The sequence below is a fragment of the Peromyscus maniculatus genome, chromosome 1, assembly GCF_049852395.1.
Source record: "Peromyscus maniculatus bairdii isolate BWxNUB_F1_BW_parent chromosome 1, HU_Pman_BW_mat_3.1, whole genome shotgun sequence".
Classification (NCBI taxonomy): Eukaryota; Metazoa; Chordata; class Mammalia; order Rodentia; family Cricetidae; genus Peromyscus; species Peromyscus maniculatus.
Window position 1 is genome coordinate 50,322,480 of NC_134852.1, and position 19,360 is coordinate 50,341,839.

General features: G+C 51.7%; 1 protein-coding gene across 1 annotated transcript in view; it reads right to left on the reverse strand.

Moving 5' to 3' along the window:
* The window catches only part of Pepd (peptidase D), a 136,207-nt gene that overhangs the window by 94,265 nt on the left and 22,582 nt on the right, over positions 1-19,360 (reverse strand). The window contains exons 5-6 of the mRNA XM_006985003.4: positions 12,370-12,417; positions 9,423-9,484 (exon numbers count right to left, since the gene is read on the reverse strand). Coding sequence (XP_006985065.1) covers positions 9,423-9,484; positions 12,370-12,417 — 110 coding nt within the window. The remainder of the gene's footprint in view (positions 1-9,422; positions 9,485-12,369; positions 12,418-19,360) is intronic.

The following is a 19,360-nucleotide window of genomic DNA, read 5'->3' on the forward strand; positions in this document are numbered from 1 at the left end:
ATATCCATGCCCCATGTGCATTCCTGGTGCCGGTAGAAGTCAGAAGAGAATGCTGGATCCCCTGGGACTGAAGTTACAGACAGCTGTGAACTGTCATGTGGTTGCTGGGAATTGAACTCGGGTCCTCTGCAAGTCAGCCAGCACTCTTAACCACTGGGCCATCTCTCCAGCCCCTTCAAGCTCAACAGTCTCTAAGTAGCACAGATTTAAAGACATACCATAGTCAAACTGCCAAACAACAGGGTATACACTGGTGGTCCTGAAAGCACAAGGCTAGACTTAGGACTTTCCAGCTTTCTGATTGGGATGTCATGAGGAGGATCTACAACCCAGTGGTTCAACTTCCAGTTTCCAACCTTACGAAAGGCTGATGGATACATACAGCACAGCTGTCGATCAAGGAGCTTCTGCATCTTGTAAGCATAACGAGAAACTCAGTTCACCACACACAGGGTATGATCCTGGTGCGTTCTGATCAGTGGCCAATTCCACACCAGAAACTATGACAACCAGAAGGCAGTGGGATAATGTTCAAAGACTTGAAAGAAACAAAAAATTGGGAAGGTAAAAATTCAGCAAAGATATGCTTCAAAAATGAAGGAAAAGGGTCTCACTGTGACCTGTGACCCTGACTACATGAGAAGCACCATCAGGGTTCATCATGTGTGAATGCATGTCAGTTCATATGTCCAGACAGGTAAGGCCTGCTCTGAGCCCAACTGTCTAGGGCATAGGGTTCATCCTGATGGACAAGTGTCCAACTCCTTCATCTTTAACTTTGTTAAACTGGTGCCAGAAACTGTGAGTCATGGGCAATCTTTGTGGACCTGGAGCCTATGGTAACTGATGTGATCCAAAGTGACCCAAAGCATCTTATGCTACCCAAAGGATGCTACTAACAACTATATCCATGGCCATTACATCGCTGGCGAGATCACCAAGCCAGGTTGGACTCGGGGCTTCCTCGGTTTCCACAGCTTTGGAGAGGGCTCTGGTTCTACCCCACTGCGGAAGGAGTCTCTACTGACTGTGGCAAGATGTCTGAACTGGAGTTCTCCAAGTGTTCACACCCTATAGCTCGAACTTGGCACCCACACCACCCTGGAGCACTCAGACTGTGGCTTTATGGAGGACAATGAGGCTGTATGACATCAAACACCCAACCCATACCAACCTCAGCCACCTCATCACTCAAACCGCCTCCTCTATCAAAGCGATTCCACCCCTCAAAGGGGCCCCACCACGAATCTGAAGGAGTTCTAGACCAACATCTGCCCTACCCTTGTATCTCCTTCCCCTTGGCCACCTATGTTCCAGTCATCTCTGCAGAGGCCTACTGTGAGAACTGTTGGTGGCAGAGGTCAACAATGGCTGCTTGAACCTGCCAATCAGAAGGTGATGTGTGACCCCTAGCACAGCCAAGTAATATCCTGCTGACTCCCTTAAGGTGGAAATGTGCTACCCAAGGATGTGAATGCTGCCATTACTGCCATTAAGACCAAGAATAGCAGCCATGTGGACTCATGTCCCATGGGTTTCAAGGTTGGTATCAACTGCTTGCCTCCTGGTGTGGTGCCTAGGAGTCTGGCCAAGGTACAGTGTGCTATGTGTCACGTGTATTCTGAGCAACATGCCTGCCATTGTTGAGGCCTGGGCCTGCATGGACTACAAGTTTGACTTTATTATGCCAGGGGGACTTTTGTACATTGGTATCAGGGTAAGAACATGGAAGAGGTGAGTTCTCTGAGGCTAGAAGGATATGGCTGCCCTAGAGAAGGATTACAAGGAAGCAGGCATCAACTCCTATGAAGATGGGGATGAAGGAAAAGACAGACAGCTGCTTGGAGTGTGTTCACTACAGTTATGGCAAAATCCTTTCAAAATAGTCTCCTTGCATTGCTGAAAAAAAAAAATGGAGAATTAAAACTTCTCAGATAAACAAGACAGGAGGGAATTGATCTCTGGTACATTTGTCCTACAAGGATTCCTTCAGACTGAAAGGGCACTAGAAAGTGATGTGAATCTGCATGAAGAAGCAGCGGGCACTGATGGGCCATGGAGATGGCTCATCGGGTAAAGGTGCTCACTGCATGCTTGATAACTCGAGTTTGAGTCCTGGGATCTACTTGGCAGAAGAGAACCAGCTCTCCCAAGTTGCCCTCAGAATTCCACATGTGCACCAAACACAGGCATACAAACACAAATGAATAAATGTTTAAAAAACTGGATTTGTTTGTTTTTTTAAGGGCAGAGGGTGGTGCCAGAGAGATAGTTGGTGGTTAAGAGTGTATATTGCTCTTCCAGAAGAAAGGAGTTCAATTCCCAGGACCCATTATGGGTGGCTCCTGTAATTCCAGTTCTAGGGGATTTAATGCCCTCTTCTGGCCTCTGCAGGCACTGAATATGCATGTGTACACTCACGCAGACATACACAGATATGAATAAAAATAACCTTAAGGAGGGGTCACTGGTAAAGGTGACCATATAGGCAAATATGGAGACAGCAGAAATGTAGCTTTTGCTTGCAATGTCTTAAAAATTACCAACAGACACATGCATACATACATACGTGAATATGTGCACACACACACACACACACACACACACACACACACACACACACACACCCTCCATACACAATGACAAGAGAAAGACACCTGATGCACAGCCTGCAAATGGGATGACTCTGTTTATCATCAAGTGTCAGGTGAACAGAAAGAGTGGGGGCCTGGAGAAAGGACATGGACCACGGGGGAGCACAGGGTTTCCTTTGGGTGATGAAAGTGTTCCCAAACTGATGATGGTGGTGGTCAGATAACTCAGTGAGCATCCCAACCCTGGTCATGAGAACCAGCAGAGGACCCGCGGGTAAGACCTTGGCCTTCTGGATTCCATGATCTCCCCACAGAGGCATAGGTAGAGCTCTGAGTTTCTGACTTCACACAGCCCAGGGACTCTCCATGGCCTCATGACTGGCATTTGAGCTGATCTAATGCCATGGCCATAAGGAATAGCCTTACCCTGACCAAGGAGCAGGGGTAGGCAAGAAAAGATACCAGCAGCCTTAGAAGATTTCTCTATGAAGCTTCGGATCCTGAAGTACACAAGCAAGGCTTCTTGGTTCTAAATCAATTCAAATACTTTAGAATCAAAGTCATGGGCCTGGAGGGATGGCTCTGTGGCTATGAATAGTAGCTGCTCTTACAGAGGATCTGGGTTCAGTCCCCAGCATCTACCAGCACACAACCATTTGTTACTCCAGGGGACCCAGTGCCCTCTTCTGGCCTCTAAGGGTACTGCCTGCATATGGTGCACAGACATACACGTAGGGAAACATTCATACACATAAAATAAAAATAAACAAATCTAAGAACAATCAAAGTCCTACCTGTGGGGTGTCACAGAGATTATAGACAGCTGATGTGGCTCAGAAAAAAGACAGAGCAGCAGGTCACATAAATCAAGACCTGTCACCTTAGGAACAGCCAGCTGCATCTCACTGCACACAATTCATATACCCACATGCATACAGACACGGCTGCACAGACACACAAATACACATGTGCATGCAGAAGCAGCAAGGTGAAACAGGGAAAGATGATGGCACGAAGACATGACTGCACACACACACACACACACACACACACACACACACACACACAGAGCTGTGAGCTTAGAAGACATATACAGATGTACAAATAAGAGAAACCCGAGACACATATAGATGGACTGAGATGTCACCTGTGTCCTAGGAAGGACACATTCCTAGAACCCCAGTGGATGCCTGAGAATATAGATAGTACTGAAGATTAGATATATCATGGTTCCCTCTTCTAAGCATGAATAGCTATGGTAAAATTTAATTTATAAATTAGGCACAGTAGGAGGCTAGTAATAAGTAATAATAAAATAGAACAATTACAACATACTATAATAAGATTGCCAGCGTCAATATACTCATGCTTTGGAAAATTAATTATAAATAAAATAGAGGCTATCTAAACACAAGTACTGGGATATCACATGGCTGATTTGATAACAGAGACAGCTACTGAGAGACTGATGGGTGAGTATCACATGTAACTGACATGTCCCGGGTAAATGATGCAAGATGGGATCACAGAACAACATAAACTTATGAACTCACCAATCATAGCAATGCATGCAATCTCAGACACACAGGGAGCTGAGGTAAGAGGACTATGAATTTGAGGCGAGCCTGGACTACACAGTGAGACCCTGTCCCAAAACTGCAGGGTGTGAGTGAGGGGTGAGTCAGCAGTGGGATGCGTGCTTTGGAATGCCTCACCTCTGTTGAGCATTCCCATCCCCATGCATGTCCCCTAGTGCTCCTTCCTCTGGGCCTCACCTCTCACTCTGCCACACCACTGTATAGTCTTCAGGGGCTCCTCTGCTGGGACAGAGGCCTTCATCAGTGTCCTATCCTAAAGGCCATGAGCACCGACTTGGGGTCCTCATGAGTTACATATTTCTAGAATTTTCCATGTAATATTTTCAGATTGTGGTTAACTATGAGTGAGATTGCAGAAATTAAAACTACAGACAAAGGAGGAATTATTCCACACACACAGACACAGGCAGATGTATGTCGCACACACACTTAAGAGACGGGTCATCTAGACACATACATATACACATCCCGAGAGCCAGACACACACATAACAAACAGAAAGACCTACAACCACATAAGCATGGACACACAGACACAAATGGCACACACAGACCAAGGCATACACACACAGACACATAGAATTCCAGACAGACAGACACACTCAGACACAGAAGATTCTAAAAGTCCATGTGGATAGATTCACTCTGAGTAATGAAATTCAGATCGTCCACACTGTGGCCTCAGTACTAGGAGCATTTTCACTGATGAGAATATGTTCATTATGCAAAAAACAACAAAGCCCAAAACCCTACCATGCCAGCGAGGGTGGGAGGATGGCCTAGAAGTGGAAGGTGGATAACGGGAGGGTGAACAGGGCGGGCCTGGCCTGAGCCAGGCCTCCGTCTCTCCCCGTCTCCCCGCCCCCACCACTACACACACACACACACACACACACACACACACACACACACACACACTCTGCTACAGGGCTAGAGAAGGTTCTCCCTTTATGGAGATTTCCATGGCCCATAATTTGAAATCCAATCCTAAATATTAACTTGATATACAAGTTAACAGTTACCTAAAAGTCATGGTCCCCAAACCACAAATTGGCATTTTGCTGTAAATCGTCAAGTTTTAATAATGTCCCTCTAACTTCCTAGGTTTTAAAATTCACATCGTTGAATATTAATATCCTTGCATTAACAAGTCCCGAATTCAGCATTTCATATTTAACTGCTTATTTAAATGGAATTAATTTGTAACCAATTGTCTTCAAATATGCAAGGCAATTTAACTAAATGCCAAAAGATAAGAAATATGCTTATTCTCAATAGCCAGCTGATGTGAAATAAGAACCATATTTCTCTCTCAGATGACGGCATGAAACAGCGAACTCTGTAATTTGCTATCTCCACCCAGAACTCCTGGGCACGGGTTCTGCCTGTCTGGAAGGGGGATGGTCTCATACCAGGGAAGCATCCCCATTGCATGTCTTTAACTCTGATGGATGGGTGGCCCTCAGCTCAGGCCACATGCCCACTCCAAAGAATCTTCACAGTCAGTTTCTCTATCTCAGGAAACTGCCCTAAAACCTACGTCCTTGGACACTAACAAAGATCTATGACATCTGGTTTGGTCATGGGCTGCAGGAGCTGAGTGCTCCAGGGGCCCTGGGTGCCTGGAGTCCACAAGAAGAGGTCTGTCCCCCATCTCTGCCTCTCCCAGCTCCAGCCTACAGAGCAGCCCTTGCACCCCCAGCAAGGCCTGGCAATGAGTCCCCAACCCTGCTCCTGTCCACCATATGCCTACCCGAGCTCATGGAGAGGCCTTCTTCTAAATGCTCCCTGGAACTTGTCTCTGATCCAACAGGGCCCCCAAGCCTGGCACCATGGGCAGACCCCTCACTCAACACAAAGACCACGGGGCTAAGCCTGGCACCATGGGCAGACCCCTCACTCAACACAAAGACCACAGGGCTAAGCATGGCACCATGGGCAGACCCCTCACTCAACACAAAGACCACAGGGCTAAGCCTGGCACCTTGGGCGGACCCTCACTCAACACAAAAGATGACAACATAAGCAGAAGCCATAGCCTCTTGTGAGCCCAGCGACCTGTGGCTCCAGCAAGATCTCTCTGACCTCTGACATGTCTGCCATCTCCCTCACCTCCACCCCCTCTCCCCTCTGTTCATCTACTGTCTCCACCACTCTCAGACCAGGCGCACACGCTGCTGTGGGCCTCGGGAGGCCTGGCTCTGGCCCTGGGTAGCTGAGGAAAGCCTGAGGTTAAGGCTACACACGTGGGACAGGACCCCAGGTAGGTAACCCTATGAAGCCACACTGAAGTAAAGTCACAAACCAACTCCCTGGCTGGATCACAGCTCAGAGGATCTGGGAAGGGTGGACCACTAAGGCCACTGCTACCCCTCCTTCATGCAGGCCAAGAGGATTGGCAGCCTGGGAGGCTCATCAGGACAGACAGAGGGGGCCAAACCTGAGTATCTGGCTAGGTAGAAGGTCAAATAGAGATCCAAGATGGAGGCATTTCAAGAGAGACATTTAAAGGGGTCAAAAGCAAAAACCCCAGGAATGTGGAGCTCCATCTGGGCAGTGAGAGGTGACAGGGGACACCGCAGTTGCACACTGGAAACTAGGGCAACATCAAGATTCATCTTGCTTAGGAAACAGGCTATTATTATCCAGCAAACAGCTGGAACTCTCGGCAGGCAGGTAAACGCAGGTCTGAGTCACGGTGGCCCTTGAGGACAAGGTCTCTCCCTAGCCTGGCACAGAGACCAGTGGGTGACAGAACCGAGGTGCTAGCTACCTGACTGGTGAGAGGCATGGGGCTGGGCTACACCCAGAGCCCAGGAACAGACATGACTTCTAACTGGGAGGGGCTGGGGCACTTGACCCCGTGGCCAGGACCCCAAGTCAGTGCTCACAGCATGGGGTAGAGGACACTGATGAAGGCTCTCGTGCCAGCGTAGGAACACAAAGGGTGACAGTGAGAGGTGAGGCCCGAGGAAAAGGATGTAAGGACAAGCCTACTTTGGACCAAAGAGAGGAGGGAATGTGGGCACCATATACAGGCCAGACACTGCAGAACAGAGGGGAGCCGTCAGACTCTGGCCAGCAGCTCATCACGTGGGTGCAGAAACAAGCCCAGCCCATACCCAGTGTGGAGAGCTGTCGCCCAGCTCAGCTGCTATGGGGCCTAGGGAATCCCACAGGCAGCCCCCCACCACATGCGCATCCCTCAAAGACTGAAAAAGTAAGGCAGTCCTGGCTCTCAGGAAAGGTCTCCAAACTGGACATGGTGGTGCACATCTACAACAGGAGAGTTGTGAGCTGCAGGCCAGCCTGAGCTATAGACCTTGTCTCAAAAGCAAAACCAGGCAGACAAGCCTCAAGGCGTCTGGGGGTGGGGGGTTGCAGGCACAAGGTCCCTGAGGTTCTGAGAAGGACTGAAGAGACTCAGGGGAGAAGCCAGGGGCAGAAGCTGGGATCTGCGGAGAGGAGAGCAAGGCTGGAGTCTGCAGCAGGGAATCCTCTCAGTGAGGCAGGATGAGGCCTCCAATTCTGGCCCCCAGTGACCGTGATGGCCGTGTGGGGTCCCAGCTGCTTTTCTTAGTGAAACTTGCCAGTGCAGAGATCTGCCTCTGCAGCTTCACCCCAGGGCTTCACTAGTCACATAATCCACCAGATCCCAGTCCGGGAGAAACTCCGCATCCTCTGTGGCAGGGTCCAGACACTGCAGCTTACAGCCAAGCAGGATTCAGGCCGCTGACCACGCTGGGGCCGCCTGGCTACCACACAGTTAGGGAGACCAAGGCTCCCGGGGTAGCAGATGTGAGCTACCATGCAGGCTCCGGCCCCCAGCTGTTTCCTTTGGTCCCCACCACCGAAGCAGTGCTGTGTACATGTGGTGGCCAAAGTCACAGGGCAGTGAGAGCCAGCCACCGACTTGCGGCACAGGGCCCTCCCCACAAGGCTGAGACCCAGGCAGAGGCTGCAGATGGCAGGGGTTGAGAAAGGTGGGCAGGGTGTTGGGGCACAGGCACCCGGCAGTGCGGGGTATTAGGAGGGGAGGACGGTGACTGGGCAGTCGGCATTTCAGCAAGCTGGGCTGGTCACCACCAGGCCACTTAGGGCAAACTCCCAAGAGGATGCAGCAGTTTGTGCCGTGAAAGAAGCAAACTGGATACCCAGCGCTCCTGCCCCACAGCTCTGATCGTGAGGACACGATACATATTCATGAGCTCATAATCCTTTCTAATCACCCCTCCATCTCACACACAGATTCCCTCCTGCGGCTGAGACTCATCCATAATTATAAGCACTCTGCTGGTCCCACCTCCGTCCACAAAAGGACAACAGAGGACACGGTGCCTACGGAGCACTTGTGGCTGGGGACACTGTGGCTCAGGTGCAGGAGCAGGGCTGACGGCTGTTTGCTGCCTCGAGGGCCCAACCATGACAGCAGCAGCCGGCCACTCCAGCCGGACCTCCCAGGACCCAGCCTGACCCGGCTGCATACACGCGGCTAGCAGGCGGCACTCTCTGGGGGCAAGGGTGAGGTGTGACAAGGAGACAGAGCGAGCTCCAGGGAGCTCCAGTCCAGAGAGGGGACCTATTTATTTCTTGAGTAGGGATTAGGGGCTCCACCCAGGGCTTAGCCGGGGAGTGAGTAAAAGGTTAGGGCAGTGGGAGACACTGGGAGTTGCTGAGAACTGGGCTGGCCCAGGACTGGGGTTGGGGTTGATACAAAAAAAGACTACAAAGCTCAGAGCCACGGCATGGGCCACTTCTAGGCCAGCCTGGGCTAAACAGAAAACAAAACGAGGCTGTCGATGTGGGCAGTTTGTCTTCAAGGGTGAACCTGCCTGTCAACCTCAGTTCAATTCCAGGATCCACGCGGTGGAGGGAGAGAGCCAGCCCCTACAAGTTGTCCTCTGACCTCCACACACGCCCTGGCACCCACACTCACTCCCCACACACACACACAGTCACCCAATCCATGTGAAACACAAAAGAAAGAAAACAGCTACTCTTGCCACACAGAGTCCAGGGCTCCCAGGGCTCTTCCAAGATGGAGCCCAGCAAGGAGGGGTGTTTTCCTCCAGGTAAAGGATGGAGTGATTTTACACCAATTATTTCTCTACACATTTCCTCCAAACATGGGATCAAATTCACTTTCAGTGCCCTCCCGGAGGTCACGTTTCGAGTGGCCAGCCTGGGAGAGGTCCGCGGACAAAGGCAGAGCAGGCGGAGGAGGGACTCACTTGCTGATGCCCTCGAAGGAGGCCTCTCTGCAGACACTGCCGCTGTCTGTGTTGACACCACGCTGTGGGGAGAAAAGGGGAGTATGAGAACAGGTCTGCCACACACGGACCACAAAGCACCCATCCCCAGGCGGGCCGAGGGCTGTCTGCCTCTTCCACCAGACTCAAATGGAAGAGAACGAGGAGGCCTACCTTGCACAGGCCAGGGTGTCCTGCCCCTCAGCCTTTCCCTGACAAACCGGCTCCATAGCAGGGGAGCGCTGAGCTGGGCCCCACAGCAAAGGTGGAACTTTTTTCCCCAGTGCATGTGAAAAGCAGAGAAATCCAGCTGCAGTGGTGCATGCTTGTAGTCCTAGCACTGGGGAGGCTGAGGAGGCCAGATCACCAGTTCAAGGCTAGCCTGGGCTATATAGACATTCTGTCTTAAAAACAAAACCACAACTAACAGAAAGAAAGAAGGAAAGTAGAGGGAGAGGAGGGAGAGGAGGGAGAGGAGGCGGAGGAGGGGGAGGAGGGAGAGGAGGGAGAGGAGGGAGAGGAGGGAGAGGAGGGGGAGGAGGGAGAGGAGGGAGAGGAGGCAGAGGAGGGGGAGGAGGGGGAGGAGGGAGAGGAGGGGGAGGAGGCGGAGGAGGGGGAGGAGGGGGAGGAGGGAGAGGAGGGGGAGGAGGCGGAGGAGGGGGAGGAGGGAGAGGAGGGAGAGGAGGGGGAGGAGGGGGAGGAGGGAGAGGAGGGAGAGGAGGGAGAGGAGGGAGAGGAGGCAGAGGAGGCGGAGGATGGGGAGGAGGGGGAGGAGGGAGAGGAGGCAGAGGAGGGGGAGGAGGGAGAGGAGGCGGAGGAGGGGAAGGAGGGGGAGGAGGGGGAGGAGAGGGAGGAGGGGAAGGAGGGGGAGGAGGGGGAGGAGAGGGAGGAGGGGGAGGAGGGGGAGGAGGGAGAGGAGGGGGAGGAGGGGGAGGAGGGAGAGGAGGGAGAGGAGGGAGAGGAGGGGGAGGAGGCGGAGGAGGCGGAGGAGGGGGAGGAGGGGGAGGAGGGAGAGGAGGCAGAGGAGGGAGAGGAGGGAGAGGAGGGGGAGGGGGAGGAGGGAGAGGAGGGAGAGGAGGCAGAGGAGGGAGAGGAGGCAGAGGAGGGAGAGGAGGCAGAGGAGGCAGAGGAGGCAGAGGAGGGAGAGGAGGGAGAGGAGGAGGGAGAGGAGGGAGAGGAGGGAGAGGAGGGAGAGGAGGGAGAGGAGGAGGGAGAGGAGGCAGAGGTGTCCCGGGTACAGAGCGAGGGACTGGTCCGGATGGGTCAGGCACTGTGTTCACACTGCTTAGACACTCAGGCCCCGGCAGGAGCTGGGCAAGACAGGCCAGACCCTGAGATACCCAGTTCTGTAACCACAGAGTCAACAATCACAGAACAAAAATACTTGAAAAAAGAAAACAACAACAGCCCCCTACCACACAAAATCCAATTACAGCTGCAGGTTTTTTTCTTATCATCATCCCCTGTGTGTAACAGTACACACAGGGCATGGTGCTGGCTAGTTTCATGTCAACATGACACAAGCTAGAGTCCTTTGAGAAGAGGTTTGGAACCACAGCTGAGAAAATGCCTCCATCAGACTGGCCTGTAGGCCGTTTTCTTGATTGTGATGGGTGTGGGAAGGTCCAGCCCATTGTGGGCAGTGCCACCCCCCGGGCAGGGGTTCCTATCTGGCATAAGAAAGCCTGCTGAGCAAGCCATGGGGAACAAGCCAGTAAGCAGCACCCCTCCACAGCCTCTGCATCAGCTCCAGGTCCCTGTCCTGCCCGAGTTCCTGCCCTGACTTCCCTGACACTGGACTACAAGCTAGAAGATGGAGTAAACCCTCTCCTCCCCAAGTTGCTTTAGGTCATGGTGTTTATACAGCACAGAAACCCTAACTAAGACACTGTACTAGGGGTCACATGTAACCTAGAGATGACTCAGTGGGTACGGGAGGTGTGCACAGGTTAATGTAATAAAGGACTCCTGCATCTGTAGTGTTGGTATCTCCAGGGGGTGTGGGAACCAACCTCCATGGATACCCAGGGACAACTATGGCCTCGGCCTCCACCCGTCTCCTTTCCCAGCTGTGAGCAGATGTCCAACGGGGTGCAGCCACACACCGGGACAAAACAAGGGGTTCAGAGAGAAGCAAGCCACCCCAGAGAGGGGACACTCTGAGCAACCACCTGCTTTCTCAAGAAACTCAGGCTGGTCCCTCCCTGTCCAACTGCGATCCCAGAGAAAACACACTGGGCCAGCTCTGACCGCAGTCACCACAGGCAGCCTCCATGCTTAGCCACAGAAGCGGCGCAGCCAAGAGAACAAATGGAGGCGGGTGGGGGTGGGGTGGGGTGGGGTCGGCATTCCCACGTAAAGCAGGGAACAAAGGGGAGAAGAGCCATTCTGGAAGCAAGACAGGCTCCGTGTGTGAGAGGCCCCCCTGCGCCCCTCCTGCATACCAGGAGCCCACCCCACACCCCTGCCCTACCCAGACTGCGCCCTCCATAAGACAAGAGTGTGACTTTCAAACTCTCTTGTCCTAGGGACTCAGGGTGTGAATAAAGAGTGACATTCTAGCCCTGAAATGTCACGAGCGTAAGCTGGACACGGCTACATCTCCCAGTCTAGAGATAGCTTGCCCTCTGTGGCCACAAGACCAGACCCAGCACATCCCATGCAGACTCGAGGATGGCATCTTAGACACAGCAGCCATGAGGACACAGGTGTCCCTGCTTATCACACACGACCATTCCTCAGTTTCTCTTTTGCGTTTACTTGACACCAGCTCTTAGGTAGCCCAGGCTGGCCTCTAACGCTGATTCTCCTGCCTCAGCCCCCAAGCCGGCACACGCCTCTATGCCTAGGTTCTTTTCGTATAATCCTCTACATGGCAGAGGCAGGTTTTGGGCTCCCGACAAACATCTCCTGTACACCAGCCACTTACCAAAGTGAGGAGGGCAGAGGGCTTCTGTGAGGTCAGGACACTGGCAATCTGGAAATCAAAAGAAAACCCACTTTAGAGCGGTGTTAGGGAAACGTCTCGGACAGACTCATGTGTTAAGTGGCTAGACACTGTTTTGAAGGCCGCAAATCCTTTAGGAGGTGGGGTCTGGCTGGCAGAAGCAGGTCTGTTGAGATGGGGACACTCACCACCACATGCTCCTGCCGTCACAGACTGCACCCATGATGGCTGAAGCCCTCTGACCCAGACCTAAAGCAAACCTTCCCTTCCTAAGATGTCCCTCTAGGTATCTGTCACAACAACAAGCAACTCGTCCCAGCATCAACAACGTGATGGAGACAGCACACCATCGCTACCCAAGGACGACAGCGCTCATCTATGGCACACCATCGCTACCCAAGGACGACAGCTCTCATCTACGGCACACCAGCACTACCCAGTGACGACAGTTCTCATCTACGGCACACCATCGCTACCCAAGGACGACAGCGCTCATCTATGGCACACCATCGCTACCCAAGGACGACAGCTCTCATCTATGGCACACCATCACTACCCAGTGACGACAGATCTCATCTACGGCACACCATCACTACCCAATGACGACAGCTCTCATCTACGGCACACCATTGCTACCCAAGGACGACAGCTCTCATCTATGGCACAGGTACCACGGCCACCCCACTCCTAAGATGAGGAAGCTGCAGCTCAGAGAGGCGGATGGGCTCCAGAAAGCCCTACAGCTATCTATAGAAGAGAGGGTGCAAAGCTAAGCCCGGCACAGCCCTCGTCACGAGACCTGCCTCCAGGTACCACACAGATCCCTGGCTCCAAACAGCCAGACCTGCCCACCCTCAAGGCCGGCAATGGTGTGCAGTTTCCCTGTCCTTCCTGAAGGATCCATCCCATTAGACACCAGCCCCAGGAGCCTCTCATCTTCAGGGCAGATGCCTCCCTCCCTGCCTGCCACTCATCTCCCAGACTAAACCGAGGGGAGTTAATGTTCCTTAACTCCACTCTGGCTTCCACGCCCACCTCCTCAGGCCACTGCCCTTGCATGCTGAATGCTTCCTCCCCAGTACCCAGAGTGAGAGGACACAGGCTTGCCTGCTCACACCTCGGCTCACTTTCACTGATGGCTGGGTCATCTCCCACCATCTTGACTACTCCAACACATCCTACTTGGCTGTGAGTCCCACCCCAGCTCTGCAAGCAGGTTCAGTCACTCCCTTCTCTACCCACCCCCAGCTGACTGTGATCCATCCCCCACCCCACCCTGACAAAGCACCCATCACCCACCAGCTAGGAAACCTGCACCCCAGAGTGCTGACCACCTTGCTGGGAGCAATCTGGCCCTCTGTCCGGCTGTACACAGTCATGCTCCTCACCCCAACCATAAGTTCTCTGACACCCTCACCACAGAAGAAGAAGGTGGGCTGTTGGAACAGACTGGCTGCACTATGGCTGAAACACCATGCTGCACATATTTAAGGTGATACTTTGATAGGCTTTGACATAAGTATACACACTTTTCAATACTAAAAGGCTCCCAGAGAAGAGCTGAAACATATTGAAAGCCATGAAAGAGAAGATGCACCTGCCATCCCCAGAGACAGTTCAGCTCTGTGCATAGAAACAGAGAACTGTAATGACATTTGGATCATATGAAATTATATGCTCCGCTTATTTCCTGTCATTAAATATTCTTCAAACATGCAATTTTTAGCAGTCACTACCGCTGGGGATGGAAAACGTTCAATAAGTCTTTGATTATAGCCCACGTCAGTCATCTTGCACACATCACCTCACTTAACCACCGTGAGAATGCTGCTACCGATGTCCAGGACTCACAGATGGAAACGGCTTGTGAGGGGGCTAAAGGACTTGCCTAAATTCAGCTAATCAGCAGCAACGCCAGGACAGACGGGATGGCACAGTGACCGAGGGCTCTGGCTGCTCTTCTAGGAGAGCCAAGTTGCCCGTATCAGTTGTCCCACAACCACCTAGAATTCCAGCTCAGGGGAATCAACACCCTCTTCTGGCCTCCTCCGGCATCCACACACATGTGGAACGTACGTACGTACACACATACACACACACACTCTTTAAAAGGAAATAGCAAAGCCCAGAATTTTAACATGTGGCTATAGAAAACTCTCTCTTAATGGAGTCAATATCATTTACTTAATCTCTCCCTCTGCTGGACATGTAAATTATTTCTAATGATGAATTATTATAAATAATGCTGTGTGAGCATCCTGGCATATATAATTTTATATATAATTTATATATATTTGCATATATAAAAATTATGTTATTTGAAGGGTTTTTCTGATATGGTATGGTGGCTCACATCTATAATTCTATTATTTGGGAAGTTGAGACAGAAGGATCGTGAGTTTGAGGTTAGCTTCAAATACTCAGTAATCTCAAAAGAAAAAGAAGTTTATTTAAAAAACAAACAAACCAACAAACCCAAGTGAGCAGGCATAATAGTACGTGCCTGTTTTCCCAGAACTTGGAAGAAGTAGGAGGACCATAAGTTCAAGGCTAGCATAGACTCCATGGGACCCGGCCTTAAAATGAAGGTAAGGACAAAGGGATGGAGGGGTAACAATAAAAAGAAAAGAATTTAGAAACCAAGTGACCCAGCTGAGAGGGTCGAAGGTCAGTATTCCACGCCATCCATGGTCTAGCCATCTGGGCAGGAGACAGTGGCTCCCAGGTGCAGCCTCCATCTCCCCTCACTCAGGAACCACTTGGAGAATGACTGAGCCCCTCGGCCTCTGTGTGGCACAAACGGAGGCTTGCCAGTCCCTTCCTCCCGCCTGCTCCTCCTGGAGGGGAGGGAGGCTCATTAAAGCCAACAGAGCCGAGTGTGTCAGGCCCTGGGTGTGTTGTTTCGGTGACATGAAGGGTCTACATTCATCAGCACACAACGATGCTGTCAATTACAGCGGCAGAATCAGAGAGCGAGGAGGCACTTGGGGATTGTATCTGCTATTGTCCTTGGGAGAGAGAAGCTGGATAACAAATGTGCGGGCTGATGGTTTTTCTCTCCGCAATGACTCTCTGGACATGCTGGTTAGGAATAATGGAGGAGAAAACCCCCTCGCTGCAAGCCTGACGCTCAGATGCATGGAGGCCGGATACCGAGAGCAGGCCAGGCGTCGCTGCGTCCTGGCAGAGTAACATCTTTTATTGATCACAGCTGCTTGAGTGGGCCCTGGTTACCTCTGTGGCTGCAGAACTACTCCCAGCCCAGCAGCTCCATCTGCCTTCCCCACGGAGACCCATTAGTGGTACGCTCATCAGCACACCGACTGGAGGCCATGCCTCAAAAATTAAGGGAACAAGATGCGGTTCTGTGTCGCTGGCTCCAAATGTAGCCCCAGGACTGGACAGCACAGCTCTAACAGCCCCAGGCCTCACTTCCAGGAGCGCACGCCACAGGGGACTCCTCTGTTCTCCCCAGTGGGGCTGTTAAAAGCCCCTGCCTTGCTGCAGGCCACGGCCAGCATCCATCTCCCAGCAGCCCTGACTAGGTGGACAGGAACCTGAAGAATTTATCAGGCCTGTACACCCAGATCCTGCCCTGGGGACAATCCAGAAGCTTCCCAAGGGAACCTGACACGGGCTCCTGACCAGGACTCTGACCAAGCCAGTGAGTCCCTCTCAACAAAGGAATTAGACACGCTTCAACTGTGCTGCTAAGAAAGTCCACGTGGCCCAGCACGCAGGGATCTGCCCTCCCACACGGAAACTCTTGAAAACAAACCATTATTCATGGCAGTTTCCCAAAACACCAGTGCACACCAGTGGCCTCAAGTGCCCTTAAATGTTTGAATCTGCTTTGAAAATGAAAATAGCACCAATAATATGGTGCCTGACTATTCTCGAACACACAGAGTATTAGCACCCCTCAGAACAAGGCAGCAATCGTGGCCCCATCACAGACCCCTCCCTCTACTGAAGCCTCCCATACCAAGGCTGAGGAGCAGGCAGCATCTGCCCCGGGCATCTGTGGCTGTTTCTCTTACAGCCTGCCTGCCTACAGCTGAGTAACTGACCCTGCGACCTTCACACATCTGCCCAGTGCCGAAGAGCAAGTGCAAAAATCACCTCCACCCTGCCAGCTCCCAGTTAGTTAGACATTAGCTTCTACATCAAGTGTACACAGCAATGCTGGGGAGCCCCTCCCAGGGGTCCCCAGAGTGACTCCTTCCCAGTAATTAAGCTCTGGCTCTTCTGTGAGGAGGAGGGAAACCAGGTCTATCATTGCAAACATCTGTGTTTTTCCTGTTTTTGAGACAGGATCTCATGGAGCCCAGGCCTTGAATTCACTGTACAGCAGAGGCTGATCTTGATCTCCTGATCCTCCTGCCTCTTAAGGGCTAGGACTACCGGCATGCACCACCATGCCTCATTAATGTGGCTCTAAGCATTGAGGCTCTGCTGACTGAGCTGCATTCTCTGATACCTGCATTTACTTTATGAGACATCAAGGATTGGGATCACTCCCACCCTTTTCAGAGCAAGCAAGCAGCTGCAGCCAGCTGTCTGGTTTACAGAGACGGCCAAGGATGGCCAAGGCTAGACAGGGCTGAGCACCATGGAACTGGCCTGAGTGCTGCCCACATCAGAACATGCGTCCAGCCCACGGCGCTCAATGCAGCAATTTGCTCCTTTTGGTGGGATTCGTCCCCAGTTTCAGGAAATCACAGGCCCTTGGAAGCCTGGGTCACTTCTGCACAAGCAAGTCCCCTGCACGTCAGCCTTTCACTTTTGACAGGCCAAGTGTGGAGCCGGAGGGGACAGCCTCTGGAATCTGGAGGCCTTAGGGTCACCCCAGTGCTGCCACACCCCAGCTGTGGGGCCATGGATGAGGCCTCTTACCTCTCAGTCCTGACCTTCTTGTCTGTAAATGGGGTTGGATCTGTAACTCACTGTGGGACAGGGTGGAAGGCATCACAAATGAGCAAGCCCAGAGTGAAGCAGCTGTCCTACTGTTGAGAGGAGCCCCTGCCTCCGGGAAGGCAGCAGTCACAGCTGGGGGTGTGGTTCAGTGGCACCAGCTAGCACGTCCAAGGCCCTCTTTTCTCTCTCTAGCAGAGAAATCAAAACCACAGAACAGCAGTCACGGTGATCAACAGAGCTGATCGATGATGATAATGATTCTGTTGCTCCTGCAGAGTGCTCCAGAACCCTAAAGAGGCTCTGCCCTTTGACCTCTATTGACATCTTCATTTAACACTCTGCCTTAAAAGATTAAGACGGCCTATGTGGCTGCCAGTCTACACCCTCACTAAGGACTTTCCTGCCGGACGCTTTCTCTTCCTCTACTGTCCTGCATCTGGAGGTCTGGTTCCTTTCCCCACAGTGTAAACGGGAGTTGAATTCTTCCCTCCCTCCAGTTATAAATGCAAAATGTCAACCTGTGAGGCTGCAGCCCAGAGAGGGTTCTTACTCAGCAGTGGGGGCCCAGCCACAGGCAGGACTCCATCTCACACTCCTGAGACAGGGCCTCTCCTAGCTCTCCCTCCAGGGGTGATTATGGGAGATCCCATGGTCAAGGCCCTAAAGGACAGTGACATGGAGATGCACTCTACAAGACTGGAGGGTAATGGAGACACACCTGCCAAAGGACAGCATCAGGAACAAGGTCAGGGTGAAGGACTCATCGTTCTTCTTTACCCGTAGAGATACAATGTACCAAACGACCTCATTAGAAGCATGTAAATAAACATTCAGTCTGTTACAGAGCCACACAAAAAGGGACCGGTACAACTGGCTGCATTATAACACCTTTAGATGTCATAGGTCACCCTTAAAGACTGATGCCATATGACACAGGCTCTCTCAAAAGCTGCCTCTCAATGTGTGGGGAAAGGAACCCTATACACTACAGGTATGGCTTCAAACGAGCGCATCCAATACGGAAATCAGTATGAAGGTCTTCGCAAAATAAGTAGCAGCCAGCTACACCACTCCCAGGTATATGGCCAAAAGTCAGCTGACTGCAGAGATTCTCCCGTGCCCACATCTGCTGTAGTACAATTCACAGCAGTAACATGCCATCAGTCTCGGTGCCCATCAGCCGACAAATGGAGAAGGAAGATGTGGTATACAACGGCATAAAGAAATGAAATTATGTCATCTGCAGTAGAGATCATCTTGTTAACAGGACTCAGAAAAGACAAACATGGTGTGTTTTTCCTCACATGCGGAATCTTGAGTTGAAAGAAAAGGGTAAGAAAGCAGAAGGGAGCTAGGCGGTGGCAGTGTAACCCTTTGATCACAGCACTAGGGGGCAGAGGCAGGGGGATCTTTGTGAATTCAAGGACAGCCCAATCTATAGAGTGAGTTCCAGGACAGCCAGGGCTAGGCAGAGAAACCCTGTCTAGAAAAGGAAAGTAGAAAGGGAACTGTTTGAGAAGATGAAGAAGGTCAGCACCAGGGGAGGACAAGCAGTAAATGGAGGTATGATCAAAGTACACAGTGTACATACATGAAAATGTAATAATGAAACTCATTCTTCTCTACAATGTATGTATACCATGAGGGCTAGAGAGATGAATAAGAGCACTTGCTGCTCTTTCAGAGGACCAGAGTTCAGTTCCCAGCACCCACATTGGGCAGCTCACAAGCACCTGTAACTCATAACCCCAGGAAATTTGATGCCCCCTTCTGGCCTCCATTGGTACTTCACTCACAAGCACATGCACACAGACACAGACACATACTTAAAAATAGTATTTTTAAATACACACTAATAATTATCAGAAACCTTGCAGAAAAAAAATAATAAACTGGGGGCTAGAGAGATAGTTCAGCGGTTAAGAGCATTTCTTCCAGAAGACCCGGATTTAATTCCCAGCACCCACATGGCAGCTCACAACTGTCTGTAATCCCAATTCCAGGAAATGTAACACCTTTACATAGACATATGTGCAGGCAAAACACCAATGCATGT